General features: G+C 35.4%; 1 protein-coding gene and 1 long non-coding RNA gene across 22 annotated transcripts in view; one reads left to right on the top strand and one right to left on the bottom strand.

The window, feature by feature from the left end:
* The window catches only part of cadm2a (cell adhesion molecule 2a), a 755,249-nt gene that overhangs the window by 596,271 nt on the left and 136,557 nt on the right, over positions 1–22,421 (top strand). For 19 of the 21 annotated variants that reach the window (XR_015500553.1, XM_087269792.1, XM_087269780.1 and 16 more), the window contains 1 exon segment: positions 15,983–16,132. Coding sequence is in view for 20 of the 21 variants with exons in the window: in XM_087269792.1 (XP_087125918.1) it covers positions 15,983–16,132 (150 nt within the window). In the remaining variant the exon portion in view is untranslated. 21 annotated transcript variants of the gene reach the window in all.
* Positions 15,818–20,539, bottom strand: LOC147842063 (uncharacterized). Its single transcript, XR_015501160.1, has 3 exons — positions 18,422–20,539; positions 17,482–18,372; positions 15,818–17,227 (listed from the first exon to the last, which is right to left on the bottom strand). It is a non-coding gene; the product is annotated as an uncharacterized LOC147842063 (long non-coding RNA).

Genomic DNA, 22,421 nt, shown 5'->3' with positions numbered 1-22,421 from the left:
TGAGAAATAGGATTTTTTTTTTTAAATCCAAAAAAGTCTAAATTAAAAAACATTTCTATTCATAAATGAGTAACATATATATTTTTTATTATGTTGTCTCCACATTTCCTCCAAATTGTTTAGCGATCTATGAGTTTCTAGTATTCAACACTGAAAATTCTGTGTGATTTCCACTGTATTCCGACAGTCTTGTTCAAATGTTGTGTGCAGTGGAAAGCCGGATATAAAGTTACAAGTCACTATTGAGCTTATGGGCTCTATTTTATCGGTCTCGGCGCAAAGTCTAAAGCTCATGGCGCAAAGGCATTGAGGCCGTGCCCGAATCCACTTTTGCTATTTTAAAGACGGAAAAATATGCTTTTGCACCTTGGCTCATGGTCTAACAGGGTTGTGCTTATTCTCTTAGGTTATGGGTGTGTTTTGAGTATAATGTGCATTAAACCAATCAGAGTCTCATCTCTCATTCCCTTTAAGAGTCAGTTGTGTTGTGCCATGATGCATTTGCTATTTACATGGCAGACTTTTTAAGAGGAAAAACTGAATGCTTTACTAGCGAAAAAAAAACAGTTAAACAAACCATTCCAGCGTGTGGATAAAGAATGAGCCTCCTCCATTTTGCCTCTTTCTCTTTACTTTACTTTTACACTTTACTCCTTTACTTTAGTGAATAAGGAAATGGTGAAAACTCACTCTAGTGAAGACATCGATTACTCAACATATTTAATTGTGTTTATTAAGCACAAAGATTTGTTTCAAAACTATTTCTAAATTCAGTTTTAATTAACAAACAAATAAATGAACAATAGTTACGAAGTGTGGTCAAAAGAGTTATATCCAAACACACGTCCTATTCTTATGCCTAGGTGGACATATCTAAATTTGTTTTTATTAAAGCAAATATAATATGTATATAATAAATAATACTGATAATAATAATATTATACAAATGCAAATTGTCATGAATAAACTGAAAAAAGCCGCTTGGAGGTTGTGGATTTTATATTTATGTAAAAAAAACATATATTTTTTGTAACTTTTTAATCCTTTATTAGGTAAAACTTTACAATAAGGTTCATTAGTTAATGCATTTACTAACATGAACTAATCATGAAAAACACATGTACAGCCTTTATTAATCATAATTGAACATTTACCAATGCATTATTAACATCCAAGTCCATGCTTGTTAACATTAGTTAATGCACCATGAGTTAAGATGAGCTAACAATGAACTACTGTATTTTCATTAACCAACGTTAACTAACATGAAAAAATACAGTAGTACCTGTATTGTTTATTTTTTGTTCATGTTAGTAAATGCATTAATTAACATTAACTAATGAACCTTATTGTAAAGTGTGACCCTTTATTTTTTTTATATGTTGAGATACTTGTGTATTGTTGTACATCCTGTGTATGTATTAAGCAATTTGCAAGCATTTTTGTACATACAGTAACGAACGCACTCTGCACTGGACTTTAGACCAGGTTTGCTCAATGGCACGGTCTATTTCAGTTCTTCAAAAAATGTCAACAATGCACCTTAACATACCTGTCCAGAACAAAACACCCACAAAGTGGCATAAATGGATTTGCTATGAAAACAACGTGGCGCAAAATGTGAAATTTAGGGAAAATAGCAACAAAACAAAACAAGTCAAGCATGTCTTGCACCTTATTGCGCTAAATTTATAATAGAAACCGATATAAATTTTAAAAAAATGTTTTTTCCCCCAGTTTTGAAAAAAAGTTAATTTTATTAAGGTATGGTTTTAATATATAATATTTAAAAACACAACATTTCCCTATTCTTTTCCTTTGTTCTGTATATACAAAGTGGCTTCCTATGAAAAGGCTTGACTGTGTTGACAACAGCTTTGCCATGTTTAGTTACTTGCTCTCCCAACACTGTGCAAAAATGAAATCTTGCCTGGGCAATAGATCTGAATGTGACATTTGTTAGCTCTCCCAAAGGTCTGCCTCATTTTTCGAGGAAGAAAAACTATCACTGCAAATATTTGGAGTCAGGTAGATGAAATGAGGCCTCTGTGTACAGAATGAGTGAGACGCTATCAGCGACTGACTCTTCTAAACCACCTGCTCTCCTTATGAATAATGCACGAGAATACGTACTACGCACACACTCACCTCAGACGGCAATTTTACCTGCATGCCATCTGCCTGCAATGGGACCCTTACCTGCTCCCGGCGTCATCTTTGCGTGTGTGTGTGTGTGTCTTTTTTACAAGGCAAGTAACAGAGTTGTTTTTTTTTGACGCCACTTTCATAGGCACAGCTCATGTTCCTTTTTGTCACAGTAAATTACAGCATTAAAAAGGGAGAAAAAAAAACAGACTTGCTACAATTAAGAAACTGTGATTGGGATGTTTGTTTACAATGGCAAGAGCAGCTGCACACTGGTCTAATTGTGCAAATGGAAGTGGAACCGCTGAGGCCAGTTCATTTGTTGTTTGCTAATTGATTAGATTTCTCTAAATCAGAAATTGCAGTGTGTCTTTAAAACTTTTCATCTGCTGTGTCTGGGGGGTTTCATCCATGTTTTCTGGGTTTAATCGCTTTGATTCACATGACGTGCACAGCAAGCTCATTAGACACTTTGCAATTAGTCTTGTGACTGGTTAAAGGTGATGTGTGTAATTTAATAAGTTAAATAGTTTCTTTGTTCCCAGCTTAATATGCTGAAAAAAAGCTATTTAAAAATTAATTAACTAAAAGTTTGAACACACCAAGCCAATACATTGTCTTTCTGCTCTTTTTGTTTGACTGAGACATGGTAAACAGAATTATTATTGAGGGAGATGATAGATTTTTCTATTTTGTTTATGTTTGGTGCTGCATTATTTATCTAGTAAATATAGCATTGATAGGACGTTTCGAATAATAGTGCAAATTTCAAATTAATTTACATTTAAAAATTAATTTGAGATACTTTAAAAAAAAAAAAAACTTCATCTGTTTTATCAAAGTGCCAACAATCAATCAAAGAGGCAATAATGGTCTTAGAATTCAATGCCACGTTATTTGACGACGTTTGGAACACCTTAGGATAATTAAGCAAGTTATTGTATAACAATGTTTTTTTTCTGTCATTAAAATACAGTATAACATGTGTTGTGTCTTTATATATGCATTTATAAAACAATTATAAATAATTATATACAGAGTTATAATTCATTATTAACATGAGCTTCACAGAAAGTGTTGCTTAACATTGCAGTAGTATAAAGTGACCTTGGATGAGTAGATATACTGCAAATTCCCACAGTTGGCTGTCAAACACCAGGTTTCTTGTCAGATATCACCACGCAATGCAATTCATTATTTATTTATTTATTTTGTCCATTGCAATAGACTGTGTGATATGAGTCATCATCCATTACTGTGCTCCAGTTGTTGATTGGTTCTTCATTAGACAGCCATCATAGGACAGGTCATGTTGCAGCACTGTGACCCACAGTCGAATTACACAAAGAGCCAATTAATTGTCTCTAGGTGTGGATGACACAAAAGCTCTAGAATCTCTTTACAATCCCCAAAAATGGACAACAATATTCAGATCCAGATTTGCTGAACAGAAGGCCATACTGATGGATAATCGTGATTGTGGCAGGTGCAACACTATCTAAAATGACAAAATAAACTGACATGAGGGCATTGTTAAGAGTGATAATCCGGTTAAGCGCTGTATGTGTGTATTAAAATCAGCTGGGCCTTACTATTAATGTCTAATCGCTTTCTTTCATTCTCTTCTGCTCAGCACTAGTGTCCCAAAGCTCTAATTAACTCCTCAAGCATTATCCTCGGCCCTAGGGAAAGACTTTAAGTGCTGAATGAAAGAATATCAAAGATTAGTACCTCAATTTTTGCCATTGGCCCTATTAGCATCCATTGCGATGAAGCAGTGAGACCCCACCAATGGTGGGAATGACACATATTAATCTTACCTTGACTCTATAATGTAGCTGGAACTAAAACAACAGAAGTTTGAGTTCTATTGTGAAACACAGTTTAAAAAGCAGAAGTACATTTTGAGGATGTCAGTCTGAGACTGCATTGTCAGCACCTGGCAAAGCTCTTCAAATTGGCACCTGTTTATGCACTTCATGTCTGGCACACAGCAACCTGGGAACACACACTTGGCATCGTATGCAAATGGATGTGCTTTTATTTGCTTGCTCTGTTTGGTAGATCTCAGACCTGAATTAGCCTGTTTGATTTGGTCTGAAATCCTGGCTCACGATAAAGTTGAATTCAAGAGAGACATCTAGATGACATGCTAGATTAAACCAAACTTTCAGGCATCTGTCGTGACAGAACTGCTCCATGTTTATGCCAGGATTTTGAGTGCTCTATTTGTGGTCCATGACACGTGAGGTGATTTGGCGCAATTAGTTCTTTCTCCATTATCAACTGATTCCACTTACCGAGTGTTAGATCTTAACATGCAAAATTTATGAAATTTTGTGGACTATAAAAGTAAATAATTTGTTCATAATTTTTGTGACCAATGTTAGCATGACTTAAATAAATATATAGAACAACTGATCAAATGGATTTCAGTTTAAATTAATAATAGGTTTTGCTTCAATTACAAATTATGGCAAAAGTGGTGGACTTTTTATTATTTTATATCGTTTAGTCGTGCCTCTCGAATACAAGATAATTCAGACAGTAAAACAATGTGGCTAAAAAACTCCATTTGTTATCTTTATAGGGAAACTGATTTTTCATGTCATCTTGAAGGTTGTTGAAAGCGTCTGTTAATTTAAAAATACTATTGTTTAACAGAAGAATTTGTGCTAAAACAATTCAGCAATTAGATTCAGAGCTTGGAAGAAATTGTCACAATCATTGCATCATAATAAAACAATATTGTTTAAAATGGTTTATTTAGGACAAATTCAAATTAATAGTTTTATTTTCCACCCTCATTTTTATCAAAGTAATAATTTGCAGTGATTCTTGAACTTGATAAAGCTGTTAAAAAGGCTTTATATAGGGCTTTAAAAAAATGAAGTTGAAGTTCAGTTTAGTTCATTTCAGCATGGTTTGATTTTCACTGCTGAAAGTCCAAACACTGAAGAGAAAATCCATCAATGCCTAGCTCTACAAGACCCAAACCAAGCAAGCAAGTGGTGACAGTGGCGAGGAACAAAACTTCACCAATTGACAAAAATGGAGGAGAAAAAAAACCTTAAGAGAAAAAAGGCTCAACTTCCTGTGCATAGCTGCAGTCTAGGCACCGGAGGCTGGATAATGCTGGACATCTATTGCGGAGAAACTGCATGTGTGAGTAGGTCACCAGTGAAGAACTTGTCACTGGGGTCTCTCAGGAGTCAGTCTCATGCTCTCGACTCCTCCATGACTGCCTGAGCATCTGCAGGATACTGCCTTGTCTGGGATTACGAAGACCTCATGAAGTATAGTCAGTAATAATATGCACAAATAGAGGAAAAACACAGTGGACACATATATAAATGTACGGATATGGTGTTTAAAATGAGTACATTGATAAATCAAGAAATAAAACTAATAATAATAATAATAATAAGTAATAATGTTAATAATTAAAGTAGCAGGTGTGGGGAAGAGAGTAGCAGTAGAAGTTGTGTTAATAACTAATAATAATAATAATGATAATGATAATTAAATAATAATAAAATAATAATAATACAATAATATTAATAATAATAGGTGAAGTATTAGTAATGATTATTTATAGCAACAAAGCTGAGTGGACTTCAAATAAAAATACAATTTTATTAAAAATAAAAGAAACAAAGTACTGGCTTAAAGTGAACAGTCCAAGACCACAAGGATAGTTATGAATTGTGTGACTCTGTTTGTAGTGTTTCCGTAAAATGTGAGTTCTATGGAGATACATGATTTGTTTAAATCTGTTTAAATGAGCATAAAATGTCCCGATGGCTGATTTGAACTGAAAAATGTGTCCCGCTTGTCTTCTGTCAGCCTGGTCAGGACTGAAGGTCAAGGCCATGACTATCTCCAGGCTGGCCTCAGTTTTGAAGCCAGCAAGAGCATATTTGCAAAAGGTCATCTTGTTACTGTTCTCCGCTGAAAGGTTACGGAGATACGTGGGCTCGAAGAGCCAAGACAGATCACTCATTCTGCTGATTCATGTTTCACGTCATTTCAAATGTTGTGAGAGCCTCTAAACATTAGCAGATTGAGGGTGAGAAAGTGAAAACAAAAATCGTTTCAAAATGTCAGTTGTGTGGCTTAAATTATGCTTTATAATATGTCTCTGTGCATACAATGTTAAGGAAGGGATAGTGCTATCAATTGAGATTCAACTGTGTGAAGATTTACAAATCTAAATAGGTAGTAAATAACAAGATTTCAGTAAATATATTGACGTCTTTAAAATTGCTTAATAAATATAAATCTCTAAATAGTTTATATTCGCCTTTTTTTTCGCATTTTCTATTGCATTACTTTTGTTTCTCCAAATTTTGATTCTTATTGTTGTTTTTGTTTTGTAATTGTTATTAATTTAAGGTCACAAGCAGTTGTGTAAGCATTTCACTGCATGTCATACTGTATATGACTCTGTATGTGACAAATAAAATTTTAATTTGAATAAAAATATTCCAGTAAATATTACGGTAACACTTTACGATAATAGTACATGAATGATGATGTATTAATACAGTATGTCAACTTAACATTACTTTATTATGGACTAATGATGAGTTAATCTGTGCGCTAATCACTTTACTTAAACTTTAACTACAACATGAGTCACATGAGTTCATGTGTGAATAATGCTTACCTTAATTACTTGTTAATAAATGATTGTTTGTTAATTAATGTATTAATTACCACATTAGTTTATGGTTAAATTAAACATCGTAAACTCTTGAGCTGTTAATATATAAATGTATCATGACTTTTAGTTTTGATACTCCCAAAATAATTTAGCAGAAAGCTGCAGATTTTTACTAAAACTCTCTGCAGAAATAGCAAAAAACATTAGCAGATTGTCTTGCCTTACTCATGAGTTCTTGTTGGTTGCTTTTATCTTAAACTTAAACATTATTCAATAAATTAATTCAGAACATGTACTAACAAGTAATTACGGTGGCCATTATTTACTCATGCGGCTCATGTTGTAGTTAAAGTTAGCTCATGATTAGCGCATGGTCTAACTCATCATTAATTCATAATAAAGTCATGTTAAGTTTACATATTAATACATCTATATTCATGTACTGTTATTGTAAAGTGTTACCAATATTACTTTATATCAAATATTTTATTTATTTTTTTGTTTTCCACCACTTAGTAGGAGAGATATTGAGGACGTTTAGGAGAGACTGGAGCTAATTTTATACTTTGCTCGTTGAGCTTGGAGAGAGAGAGAGAGCGCTGTTTACACAGGAAAAAGAAACAGAGGGGAAGAGGTGAACAGAGACATACATGCAGAGAGACAGGGAGAAACAGAGAGAGAGAGCACCACCATCACTAGATCCCTGGAGAGATCCATTTCAATCAGATGCCACTGACCAAAAAGTTGGAGGAGCTCACCTTACTGCTCTATTAAGTCGACATTCAGCATTCTACTGCTGTTGATCAAATCTTCACAAAACACAAACACATCAAAAAGCAATATGCTAAACAAAAATAATGAAAAACGATGTGAAAACTGCACTCTTTGAGTAGCCTTTTAGCATATAAGCCCTGAGACAAAAGAAAAGTTAGGTCAGTTAATCCAATTGTGTGTCCTCAAATGCAATTTTAACATATGTGATTGGAAGAAAGGGGTCTTATTATCACTTAGTACTATTTAATTTTAGTAGTTTCATTATATAGCACGTTTTTTTATAACACAAGCTTGCCCAAAGTGCTGAACACAATCAATACTACTGTAAGTCCTATACAGCACATACATAACTATTAAAACATAAGACAAACCCCTCAACATTAAAAAAAACTTAAATGCTAAAGAATAAAGAAGCAGTTAAGGTTTTAAAAAACAGATAAAGTTGGATCATGTCTAATGGGCCGGAAGCTTGTTCCACTATTTTGGGGAGATAACAGCAAAAGCCTGATCCCCACTTCGCTTACACCAAGACCTTGGCAATGAAAAAATAAACTGATCAGACGACTTTAGTGACCTACTAGGATTATATACATGTAGGAGATCTGATGATTAAGATGGTGCCAGACCATTTAAAAGTGCTGTATGTAAGTTTTTGACTCTTTTAAAACATAAAAATACCATAATATGTTTGCAGATATTTAAGAAAAATCCCAAGTGAACATATATGAAGAACATAAAGTCAGATATTCTGCTTTGAAAATGTGTTTTCTGTGCTGGAACGCTTTTTTTGTTTTGATAATTTTAACCAACCCTAGGCCACTTTAGCCAATTATATTCCAGCACCCTGGGTTGCCTTGGTGGTAAACAGCGTATTTCATTCATTCAGTCAAAAAGGCTCTGAAAGCGAGTGTCTGTGACCGAAATGCGACCTCCAGTGGACAGTAGCAGACTCCGAAATGAGACTCAGATTTAGAGTTCCACATGAAGTTATTAATTAGCGAATAATATAAATATTATGAACATAAACATTAGGTGAGCAGGTTACATTGTAACCGAATGTCCTAATACGCTTCGTGACGAGATATGATGAGCAATCTGGCTGTTTGCGCCAGATGAAACACGACAGGAATTTAAATACAACCATTCAAAAGTACAAAATATACACTCACTCAGTCATGAAGTGGTAAGGTTTGTAATCAATTTAATACATATTAACCCTCTTTAACATTATTAAATGTAGATGCTGAGTCACACATATGTGTTTAGTTCTAAAGTAAATTCAAATGGTTTATTTTATTTTCAAGATCTGAGGTGAACTATCTGCTGCTGCTTTTAGAAGTATGGCAATAAATGTATTTTAAAATGACATTCAAACTCACATTATTAGCAATTAACAGTAAATAAAGCAAATGAGGTTTGCCCGAGGTGATCATTGTCATAGTTTTCTGTTGTTCACCTGTGAGAAATAGAAGCCATTTCTAATATATCAATCTGAGGTGTGAGATTAGGACAGAAATTCATTTTAATATGGAAAATATTCCTTCTATCGGGTACGGCACCACTGTTTTTATTTACAACACAGTTTAAATCACTCCCTCCTGTCCACAATCTGGCAACCCGCACTTTTGTTTGTTTTGATCCAGGAGTGCAATACCTAATTCAACCACTGCCTAACTTACAAATTGCACCTTTAAGTATTATAAACAAAAATTAATCTTTTAAAATCAATCCGTGACCTAACAGGCAGCCAGCCCAGAAAGTAAAGAACTGTGGAAATGTGGTCATGCTTGCGAGTCCTGTCAGAAGCCTCTTGTTGCCTCTTTGTGATATTACAATCAGTGTCACTAACTGTCTGCATCGCATTTTACTTCTTAAATTTGAAAACTGAATTGGTTTTAAATCATCATTTTGAAGTAAAATAAAGGCTAAAAGGAACAGATTCCACAAACCTGCTTAATAATAAGACAATTGTTTCATTAATAGTTCATAATTTAGCATTCATTAAGGTTAGCAGAAGTAATAAAGTTGTATACAATTTTAATTTAACATCTGCTTTTGCGTGCTTGACCTTTAGATTAACTTCTGTGTTCATTTTCATTCTGCATTGCTGCTTTATTTTTTGCTTAAAGTTTTGTGTTGAGAGTTACCTTAGAGTTAAACTTTTGAACCGTTTAACTCTCCAGCTAAGCCTATTATGGTGAAGCAACTCCAATTTTGGAGACTGTTTCTACCGTATGTTTTATAGTAACACGTTTTCAGCTTCAGAGTTGATGATCGTGGCATTGTGGGTAGTTTCAGGTGTCTCTCAGCAGTTGTTTGTTATTCATAAGCTCTCTTAGCAGGAAATATGCTAAATAAGAGGCAGTTCTGAATAGCTGGAAGCGCATCTCAAAATATACTCTCCGCATTAATGGTAAAACCTGTCTAAAACTTAACATATTCCAAAGTGCTGTGCGAGTAGAACAGCCCTTTTTGAAAAACAATGAGTTGTCCATGGAGGACTTTAAACTCAGCTCCTCTTAAAGCTGCTGAACAGTTTATTTCATGGCATTATGTAGTTTCAATAACTGGTAAAGCCCCACTGTTACTGACATGCATTCTTATATTAAAACGATCATTACCAGCCTCCTAATTAGCTGTTGTTGCTTTTGTTTGTTTTTAAATGGCGACACCTCAGAAATCGTCTTCTGCATTCACACTGTTTTGAGCTCTCATGGGATTCCTTAAGTTGACACATTTCGTTAATCTTAATTGTTTGTTATCAGCCATAGGGGTAAAAATAGAAGGAGATTTGCACCTAGCATTTTGGCGCAGTTTCCCATGACTGATTTCCCATGGAACTTGACCCTTTCTCCTGATTATAGAGAGAAGAGTGATGAGGGACGGGGATGAGAAAATGAGGCAGGAGAAGATCAAGGAAGCAGAGAGAGAGAACTCCAGACAGGGGTTGGCAGGCCATACTTCATGCAAAACACAGATGAATAATGTATCCTGCCTACCTGGAGTAATACAGATCCATTTCTCTGTCTTTTTCTTCCTCCGCCTGTAATGCTGTGGACTGTAGGAGACCTTAATCAGGCAGTAAATGGCCTACTCTACTGTCTCGTATGACCCCTGAGCCAGACAGATGAACCGCGGGGTCATGTTTTGGCTGGTTAGCATGCCGTAACTATATCATCTGGACCCAGAAAGGCTTTTTGCACTGATGCCCATTCAAAATTAGCCATGTGAATTATGACCTGACATTTCTTTTTTCTTTTTTCCCAGGCAACACATATATTGTTAATATTTCATCATATTATGGTAGAAATTCACGGGTGCCTGATTTTTATTAAAAGCACAGGTCCCTGTGATTTCTGCTTTGTACCGTAGGAAACGTGGATGGAATTGCAGAATGTAATAAAAAATGCTTTATTTATGTGGAATGTCAATGAATTTTGACTAATATTGGATGAATTAAAAGAAGAATATGTACAAAATATATAATATATACAAGGGCGAAGCAGTGGCGCAGTAGGTAGTGCTGTCGCCTCACATTTATACTGTCGCCTGGCGCTCAGTATCTGCGCACCTCGTGAAACGGACCAGGGTTTTGTGCTTGCCATTAAGATATTTGTTTAAATGACAGGAGGGGGTTCAAAAGAGACCACCCAAAAAATCAGATAAATAAACAGAAAACTATTTCATATCATTAATATCGTTTATGTATTTTTTAAAATTATTTTTATCATTAATAATTTTATAATTTTTTTTTATTTGGGGGATTTTAAAGACTTTTATAATCATTAAAAAAACTGTAATCAAACTTTATTGCATCACTTGCTTTTGTTCATATTCCGGACAGTTCTGTCTATATATTAATGAAAACAAAGGGGTCACCAATCTTATTCCTGGAGGTCCTGTGCCCTGCAGGGTTTAGCTCCAATTTGCCTCAACACATCTGCATGGGTGTTTCAAGTATACCTAGCAAGACCTAGATTAGTTTGTTCAGGTGTGTTTGATTAGGGTTGGAGCTAGTACACCTACTAAAATACTGAAAATTTTATTTATTTTTTTTTTTTAGCCTACTCCAGAATTCACACATTAATGTCTGGCTAGTGTCCTGTATTTAGATCCTAAAAAGGCAATAACAGTACAACATTCGTGACCATTATCACCAATAAAGTCCAGGAAAATTGGGTAGTATGTTGTAAATGTTGTTCAATTATTCTTTTTCAGTTATCAAATAAATAGTTTGTTCCTCAATTAAAGTTTTGTAACTATTAAATTCATTTAAATTTAAAATGAATGGTGAAAAAACATATTTCTGTAATTGTGTACTAAAACCACCTGGGTCTCCACTTTTTGTCATGGCCTCTTTTGGCTTTTATAAACTTATCCCTCAGGTTTTTTCAAACTTTTTCAAATATTTCCTCCTTCCCCCGTCTGTTGACGTTTCTAGGCAAGAATTATTTTGTTAACTTGAAACTTTTTTTTATAATCTGCTAATATGCTAGCATTTTTGGCTATATCACCGACTGAATTTTTTAGTAAATCATGGCCAAATTGCCCATAACTCAAATTTTGTACATTCATCATATGATCATCACATTATCATAAGTTAACTTAGCCTAGTGGTTAAGTGCATCAACCTGAGTTTGATTTCCAGCCTTTGTTGATGCTTCGTTGCATTCTCTACCCCCCATGATTTTCTGTCAATACTCCCCATTGTCCTATTAAAATAAAAAATAATAATAATAAAAATAAATGAATTATTTAATTAACTTACTAATTTCTGAGTCTCATAATTTGCATTATACTCCCATGTGTCTGCATTACAGCACAATAATACCTTTGCTAACAATAATTATGACTGTAGCTGCAACTGTTTCTCTCTCGCTAAAACAACTGCGGAAATTAAATAAATCCCAAATCGACACCTCTTCAGTCTGTGTGTGTGTGTGTGTGTGTGTGTGTGTGTGATGTGATTGCCAGAAGCACGGAAAAGAAATAAGCACCACAGCTGGCCGATGTGCTGTTCTGTCAGGAAGCCTGTGGAGAGGCCCTTAGCAACTCTCTATCTCTCTCGCTCTGTCTCTCTCACTCACTCACTCACTCATCTTGTCCTCCAGCTTCTCTTATGAAAGCTACGCCATATCTGGACAGGCCCTCAAAATCAGTCTAATTGTGTCACGCTGCAATTAGCAGCAAATAAAAAAAGATGCAAAATCTGCAGTTGAATCGAACAAGATACCCGTCGATCTTTATTTCTTTCATCAGCCACCAATCTGTGCCAACCGCGTCCTAATCATGCGCTAAATAACATCCATTGCATTTTAATCCATTACGTCTGCGAGTGTTGCTTGCTATTTTCAGAGATTTCTCTTCAGAAATTGACTTCAGACTCTGGGTAGGACGTGGAAGTTCTCTTCCATCCTCTCGTCGTCCTTTACCTATTACATCACATGACATTTTTCATCTCTTTTGACGTGCCATTGTCTGGCAGTGGTGCCGCTGGAGATGTTGACCTCTGCTCTGTGAGAGTCATCGCTTCTTCACTTTAAATAAATACAGATTATTCATCTATCATGTCCTTTCCAGGGTTGTCTCTCTATATATGTATGTGCGTGTGTGTGTGTGTGTGTGTGTGTGTGTGTGTGTGTGTGTGTGTGTGTGTGTGTGTGTGCGTGTGTGTGTGTGTGTGTGTGTGTAGTTTTTCATTAGCTCCCCTATGAGTCCCTTCCCCGCACAAGGTGATCTGTTATTGCCTGTCTAACCCTGGGGTGCCGTGATGGATGTCACTTTGTGAATTATTTCTCACTGAACTAAACCTTTATTCAGTTCTCTGCTTAGAGTGGCTCATGAGTGACCCTTATCTGTTGTCTTTAGATGCTTGTGGGATGTTCTTTGTAGAGATTATTTTGGCTTGGGGTATAGTGATGTGCTGCTGTTGGACACTGAAAACTTTGAAGAAGAATGTTGTGATGTCATTTTTATGACATTTTTGTAGATATGAAATGCCCTTAAGTCCACTGAGATTATTTTTGTACAATTATTTTATTTTTATTATTTTTGTTTTATTTGATCTTATTTTTTTTTTTCATTTTAATTAATTTTTTATTTTTAATTTTATTTTATTTTTCTATTTTTTATTTTTTATTATATCTTTAATTTATTTAGATTTATTTTAATTATTTGATTTTTTGTTAAAATATTTATTTTGTATTTTTAGTCATTATTTTTAATTATATTTTAATGTTTATTTGTTTTTGTGTAGTCGATTGTTTATTTTTTCCTTGTTTCTTTCTCTTGTTTCGGTTTTTGTTTGTTGTTTTAGTTTTCTGTTGAATAAAAAACATTTAATATTTCCTATTTTTTGTTTACAAGTATCATTATTATTATTAGAATTTGTAAACATAAAAAGTATAAAATAGTTCTCTGGTTAGTTTTTTATATACTATAATATCCTTATAATAATAATAAATGACATATTAGAAAAAAAATACCTTTAAAATTAATTATTATATTATTAACCTTTCAAAATAACACTTAATTTAATTGAATGTAATATCAATTTATTTTGGCCATTGTCAAATTACATTTTAATAATCATTAATTTGTTCATTTTCTTTTTGCCTTAGTCCCTTTATTAATCCATGGCCAACTTATCCAGCACGTTTTTACTCAGCGGATGCCCTTCCAGCCGCAACCCATCTCCGGGAAACATCCACACACACACACTCATTCACACATATACACTAAGGTCAATTTAGCTTACCCAATTCACCTGTACAGCATGTCTTTGGACTGTGGGGAAAACCGGAGCACCCGGAGGAAACCCATGCGAACGCAGGGAGAACATGCAAACTCCACACAGAAACGCCAATTGACCCAGCTGAGGCTCGAACCAGTGACCTTCTTGCTGTGAGGTGCACTACCTACTGCGCTGCTGCGTCACCCATTTTAATAATAATAATAATATTAATAATAATATTAATAATAATATATACACACACACACACACACACACACACACACACACACACATATATATATATATATATATATATATATATATATATATATATATGTGTGTGTGTGTGTGTGTGTGTGTGTGTGTGTGTGTGTGTGTGTGTGTGTGTATGTGTGTGTATATATTATAGGTTATATTTAAAAACATGTTCTTACTTCTTTAGAGTGGCCACTCATGGCAGAAATGCGCTTTTTCAAAATTTGAACCAAGCTACAGATGATGCCATTAAATACATGTTAGTGCTGCAATTTGTCTTACACACAACCACTTTTCCATTATCGGACCAGTGCGAGCAAACGCCATTGTTAGCCAAGGTCACAAGTTCCATCATTATAATAAACAGATATTGGGTGCGAGGGGATTGGGGGGACAAAGCTACTGGACAGTTTACAATATTCTATAAAACACCTTATAGGCAAGGGGTCTTTGTTATATTGCTTTAGATCACCCGTATGTTTTGTTTTTAAATTTAAAGACGTTGAATAAAATAATAAAGTTTTAATTTAATAATTGACACCTGTTCTGTGTCATCCTTGATGTTTCAATAGCGCATAATAATCTTTACTCCACATGTCTGAGCTCTGCCTACAAAAAAACTGGCTCCATTCTGTTGCTCGATTTTTGTTACTCGGGGAAGTTCTGTGAAAAAGAAAATCACCTCGCCTTTCAGCAGTGATGAATACTTGACACTGTTTAAGATAGGAAATAGCCTCATGGAAGCACTTTAACAGCACCTAACATGTCAGTGCTGACTTGGCAGGCAAGAAACGAAAATTTTTTCTGATTTCTGATGAGTCCTCAATTCCTTTAGCATCACCAGAAAAAAGGGCTCATACAACAACATCTGCTTATTGTCATTTAGTTGCCTTTAAAAACAGACCTGGATCTTTATTCACAGACCTTATGCCGGTCATGAAGGCAGGAGTTCAGCAGTTCCCTGCTCTCCTCATGTGGTTCTGACTCCATTATGATTTAGTATCGAATGATGCAAGTAACTTTTCTGTACTTTTCACCCATGTTTGAATGAGAATAGCCCTCTTTGACTCTGATTTCTAAAGCAACTCTTACAGCTGCCAAACCACAAGATCTAGGCTTCAGCAATGCATTATTATAGCCAGAGGTTATGCTGCAAATAATCATTATCTGTCACTTTGACTGACTGCGTTGTAGATTTTCCATCATTCTCTATTTATAACTGTCAGTAAAGCATTGTATTGTTTGGTCTTTTTATGTAACATTAATATTACAAGATCCGTCTTATGTGTTTTGATTCTTTTTCTTGATTCTGTCTGTTCATTGCTTGAAGTTAAGTGCTAAAGGTTGAATGCTCCATATGCTGCTTTGCTTGTGACTGTCTCTCACCTAAGTCGGTCTGTCTCTTCCAGGAGCCCAAGGCCAGGTCCCCTTAGTCCAGAACATGACTGTGACAGAAGGAGGGACAGCCAACTTGACCTGCCGTGTGGAACACAATGACAACACCTCCCTCCAGTGGTCAAACCCTGCACAACAGACACTCTTCTTTGGGGACAAGAAAGGTGAGGGAGTGAGTGAGTGATGGCCACTGAACTCACAGGGATTCATATCTTTGTCTTGGGTGTTATCAGGTGGATAAGGGACCTCAGCTAAATGAGATTTTTAATGGAGGAACGTTAAGGGTTTGTTGTTGTTGTTTTTTGCTGGTGCTCAGATGGATTGCGGTGGCAGATTACTAGCAGCTTTGATTTGCAGTATGAACTGTGTGACTTCTGGTCTAATACATAGTGAGGTGTTATTTAAAAGTTTCATGAAATTAAAATAACGTTTATTAGATGTAACATCAGTATGTTAGTTTTAAGAATGTTTATAAGCTAGTGTGCTCCGAAATTTGCATTCATAAGGTATGAACCTGATATAAAGACAAATGGATCTACATGTGTGCTTATACACTTTTATAACCTACATGGATCAATGTTTTTTTTCTTTTTTTTTTCACGTTATCTCATTCAGTTTCTCATCAAATCTTGACCAATCAAGTGCTCTCTAATATCTGACATGGCCCGCCCCGTTCTTCTCATTTGTTTTCATTTGATGTACTTGAGCTCAATCACTTTCATTGGCTGAGCGGTGATAAAAAACAAATGCTATTGGCTGTTTGTTTTTTTAAAACAAAAGTCTCACTCTGTCTTCATATTTCAATTGAGATTACAATTTAGTATAAAAATGCACATTTTAAGGCACTTCTTGGGACTTTTAAGGCATCATAGGTGCACAAAGCTTCATTAATCATATTAATTAATTAATTATATTAATCAGCCTTATTTTGATCCATAAAACAGCATGAGTTTTATCTGTTGAAAAAAAAAAAGATGCTTTTGAGAATGTTGGTGTCCATACAGTTGATGGTAACCACTGACATGCATAGTATTTTTTTTAATATGAATGAAATTCAAAATGGAAAACAAAAGATGGGTCCCACACCGCATACTTATGCACTATTCTATGCCTTTTTGTAATATAAATAGTGTAAGTAGTGTGTTTACACTGAAAACTCGGATGATGCACTTATTTAACTGGTAAAATGAAGTGTAGAATGATGGACACATCAAGCACTCAATGACTGCATCTTTGCTTACTTAGCACAAGGGGCAGAGCTATCGCTTTAAATTTCGCTTAGTGAAAAAACCATTTGGTTCCATTTGGGATGACGCTACATACATATACTATTCTGTTAAGTGTGTAAGTACATAGTGCATAGTGTATAGTGTGCCATTTAGGACACAGCTACAGTTAAAACATGAATTCAACATGATTGGTAAGCTAAAAAAATAAAATTGAATTAATTAATTAATTAATAATATTAATAATATGAAAGGTACCAGAAGCACTCTGTGGAAAAACAATGTACATTTCAAGACGATAATTAAGCTTCAAATAAATTAATTAATCATTAAAAAAAACTGTATTGATTTAGTTACAAAATAAATAGATACACATAAAATATCACCCTGGACTACAAAACCATTCTCAAGTTGCACAGGTATTTTGTGGCCATAGCTGAAAAGACTGTGGGTTAACATTTTATATTTTACTTTTATGCCAAAAACCACTTTATTTTCAATTAAAGATCATGTTGTATTAATACATTTAGTAAAATGTTTACTGAAAACATATAAAAACATATATTGCGTGGAGCTAAATTTGGACAACTTTAAAAGTGATTTTTACAATGTTTACAATTTTTGAACCCTCAGATCCCAGGTTTTTAAATATTTGTATGTCAGCCATTCATTGTTCTGTACAGTGGCCGAGAGAGCTTAACGTGCTGCAATTTAAGAAAACACGTGCAAATACAAAAAACAGCAGCAAATTAAGAAAAGATCTTCATCTGCTTGACAGCACACGTGCAACACAAACACATTTTTAAAAAAACTATCTGCATTTTCTCACTACGCAAACAAATTAATAAAACGTGCTGCATTTTTTCACAACACAAACAATATGCAAAAACGCACTGCATTTTCTCACAACAATCGGGATGTTAAAATAAACAAACAAAAACTCACTTTTCAAAGATCACCTACAACTTCACTGAGCAATAGTCACGGTACATCTGCTTTCATCACGTTTTAGGGTCCACTTGAAACTTTTCTGTTGTATTCCAATGTTTTTGTGTTGGGAGAAAATGCAACGTGTTTTCGTAAATTGTTTGTGTTGTGACAAAATGCATATTTTATCTTATTTTATGTGTATGTGTTGTGAGGATTAGCAGCATCTGTACTGTCAAACAGATCAAGATCTTTTCTTTATTTGCTGCTGTTTTTGTAATTGCGTATGTTTTCTTAAACTGCAGCACGTTAAGTTCTCTTAGCCACCGTAGTCCTCTTCTAACACAATCCATACATCAATAGAAACTAAATAAATGGTGGCTCAGTGCTAAGCACTGCCTCCTCACAGCAAGAAGGTTGCTGGTTCAAGTCTCAGCTGGACCAGTTGGCATGTTCTCCCTGTGTTTGTGTGGGTTTCCTCTGGGTGCTCCGGTTTCCCCCCACTCCAAAGACATGCGCTATAGGTGAATTGAATAAACTAAATTGGCCATAGTGTATGCATTTGTGTGTAAATGGGTGTTCCCCAGTACTGGGATTGAAGCTGGAAGGGCATCCTCTGTGTTAAACGTATTCCAGAATAGTTGACGGTTCATTCCGCTGTGGCAACCCCTGATAAATCAGGGACTAAGTGAAGGAAAATGAATGAATGAATGAATGAATGAATGAATGAATGAATGAATGAATGAAAACCCATCATGTCAGAAAATGTATGAACATCTTGATCAAGGATTACAACAAAAACATGAGAAGAATCAGCATTAAATCTAATTCAATCTAAAAATTCAATCAGCAGGTGTAATTTGAAATCTGAATGTTATTCTCTCACTGCCTTGCTTGTGAAATAATTTTGAGTTTGATCATTTCCAATTCATCTGTAGCTGACGGTGAGCAGAATTGTATCTAAAGATGGCAGACACAGTATCCAGTGTAGAAACTCACTATAGGTTTTTGGAAGAAAGCCACAGAATCACATCTGTATGTACAAAGATTTACAGCATCATCTCATTGTGTTGGCTAAAGACTGAATACATCATCTGGATGTTCTTCCACGCGGGGCTGGATGTTGTAAAATGGCTTTGTGTTCACCTGTTGTATGATTGGTGGGCAATAAATCCCTGTAGAGAATCAATATTGGTCGGAGCAAAGCTTTATAAGACACACTTTTCCCCGTAAACACCCTTAATCAAGAGCAGACGCAAAATCAACAAGCCGACAATCTCCCGGACTCCCACACACATGAGAGTGCATAGACGCACATACACTGGAAAAGTGGGACAGCAGCTTGATTAATGTTGCGGAATACTAACAGATTACATTTGATAAATGAGGTATGGGAGGTGAGCCATTTAAAGGACTCTCCACTGCGGCATTAAAGATATCTACTGTTCCCAGATCAGATCAATACAGAGCAGGAGCGTTATCACAGGCTCGGCAAATGCCCCGTTCATTATGTCAGCAGAGCTTTTCGCGTGGAAGTAATCATGGGACGTATTCGATACACCCGGCGGATTGGATTTTATAATGATATTGTGGCGCTCCATATCTGGAGAATTCCCCGGGTTGTTTGTACGGAGATAATAAATGTCCTTTGATTTATAAAAGATCCATGTGTCAAAGATAGCTTAGTGCTTTCTGGCCCACACAGACTCAGACGTGTATGGTGTGATCAAAGAATACGTGGAAGCAGAATAACAATTAGCTTTGAGCGGCTGATTTTATGCCTTGAGATGATGACTGCGTTCAGAGGCAGCTGACTTCCATCTCTACGTTGAGTCACTTTTTGCAGTCACAAATGTGAAATCCAAAGAAGCGAAGGTTTCCTTATTTTAGAAAAATAAAAATAAAGAGATCATTTAACATTAAGGAGATCATCCAGAGGGGGAGAAAATGCTGTCATCATTTGATCGTCTTTAAGTCGTAGAACTGTGTTTTTCTTCCTGCTGCATGTGATATCATTGTGCTTGTAGTTTGATGTGCTTAGAAGTTTTTAACGACAATCAGGTGGTACACTGATAAAAATGGTTCATCGCAAACTGTTGCAAACAATTTATATAAGCTGAATTTAAACAAACAAATTATGTTGAACATTACTAAATTTAATTTGTTTGTTCAAACTCTGCACCAATCCGCCTGTCAATCTCACATTCCATCCTTAGATACATTCCCCTAGATACTTGATCTCCTCCACCTTAGATATGGGCTTTCCTCCAACCTGGTGCAGCGGCAGCAGTACTGTGCAATGTACTGGTCTGTGGTTGTAAAGAAGAAGCTAAGCCGAAAGGCAAAGCTCTCAATTTACCTGTCAATCTACATTCCTACTCTCACCTATGGTCTACATGAGCTTTGGGTCATGACCGAAAGGACAAGTTCTTGAAGTCCTTGGGGAAGGACGTGGGGAAGAGGGAAGTCTGAGGTTTTCTGCTAAGACTCCCACATAGCAACATTTCTTTGACCCAGTTCTGGCCCACACAACCAGCTTTTGGTGGGCCCGCCTGCCGCAATGAATTACTGTACATGACTGGACCAAGTCTGGTTTTCATACAAAGGCAAAACATGGGCCATATCTGGGCCTAGTCTCAGCCAAGTTAATAACCCATAACTCGACCTGAACTGAGCCAGCTCTGGCCCATGTTTGGCCATAGTCTGGAAGCGTGTGGGGTGTACTCAAATATGCTGAGCATTACAAATAGTTCACAACCACTTAACTTAAAACATTTTAGTAAATCCAACTCCAATTTCAGTGTAATGTAGTACAAGCTTTTCTATACTCAGATTGTATGCTACTGTTTAATCACCTTGGATAAAAAAAAATATGATTAATTTAGTTGATTTAATGGACATTAAGTTAGAAATGCACTCAAGAAACACAGAATTCAAATTTAAGGGGATTTAAGTAAAATGCTGGTAAATTCTTCAACATTGGACCATTCAAGATCACTTTCCTAATTCATTAAAGAAGATTTTTAGATGAAGCGTTGGCCCTTGATGACTCATAAAATACAACAGCTTGGGGTGGCCATTGGTCTTTAAAAAGTCTTAAAATTATTTTAAGACCTTAAAAAGTGTTAAAAAGTCTTGAGGTCCAGTTCAATACAGTGTCTAAAATTTGCTGGTCAGGTTACCACAATTATTGAGTCTGATAGACCCAATGACGTTTTTCAATCATTAGACTGATAGATGGAGTTTTAATTTCCCCTACAGTAGTTATTACGTTATCAGAGAGGACTGAGGTAGCAGATTAAATCACAGTGATGGAATGTGCAGTGCAAGTGGTTAAAAAGAGCTTGCAGGTTCTCGATTCCTTGCATGCAGATCTGTTGTCCTCTCGGGGAAGGAGATTTCAGCAGAGACATTTATTATACACTGAACTAAACTGAACTTCAACACTGTACTGAACAACTGGACTGAAGCAGTTTTGGTAGAACTTCTTCAATGTTAAGCTGCTTGAACACAATCTGCACTGCAAGTGCTTTAGAAATAAAGATAAATTGAAAAGGAAGCAATCTACAGTGCGTGGAAATATAACTGGTGCACTCTGTTCTGTTTGTCATAGAATAGAGAAAAAGTAATGCTCGTGCACCCAAAGTAATGCTTCTTTCAAGAGCTCAATATAACAAATAGTTTGTCTTTTTGTGAGCTGCAGGGGCCACACTCACTTTAATCAATCATAGAAGGGATTATAAATAGTAAAAGTAGTATATAAAAGAAAATTTCACTCAGCCTGTACCAGAGTGCCGAAAACATGATGTATTTGAATGTAATGTAGTTTCTACTATAAACAATCTCACTGGCAGAACATGAGTGAAGTCGATTAGTGAGGTACTGTACCAAAAGAAATGTGTGCAAAATTCTATGTCTGATAGGAAAACCTATGCTAGTCATGTTCCTATGAAATAACAAATAAACCAATTGACTGAAGCAATACACTATTAAGTTTTATTTTGATTTTGGGAAATACTAATATGGTTCCGTGGACTGACTCCATCTTTTCCATAGCAAGGCAATTCATAAAAAAGGGTCAATTGTTTTTAAAATTGTTTTTATGTGTACAATTTTATTTGGCTTGTCTTGACACATTACTTAAAAGATGTGGCTAAAAATAAGTATTTTAAATGTTTATGGTAGGACCTGATAGAATTTTGGCAGGACAAATGAAAATCTGTATCAACCAGGTCAAAAGGAAAAAATGCTTTGCAATGAGCCCTTATGATAACACTTAAGTTTAATACAAATTCCTATT

Source organism: Danio rerio, chromosome 10, assembly GCF_052040795.2.
Source record: "Danio rerio strain M-AB ecotype USA chromosome 10, GRCz13ab, whole genome shotgun sequence".
Taxonomy (NCBI): domain Eukaryota; kingdom Metazoa; phylum Chordata; class Actinopteri; order Cypriniformes; family Danionidae; genus Danio; species Danio rerio.
This window is presented reverse-complemented; position numbering and strand designations above follow the sequence as displayed.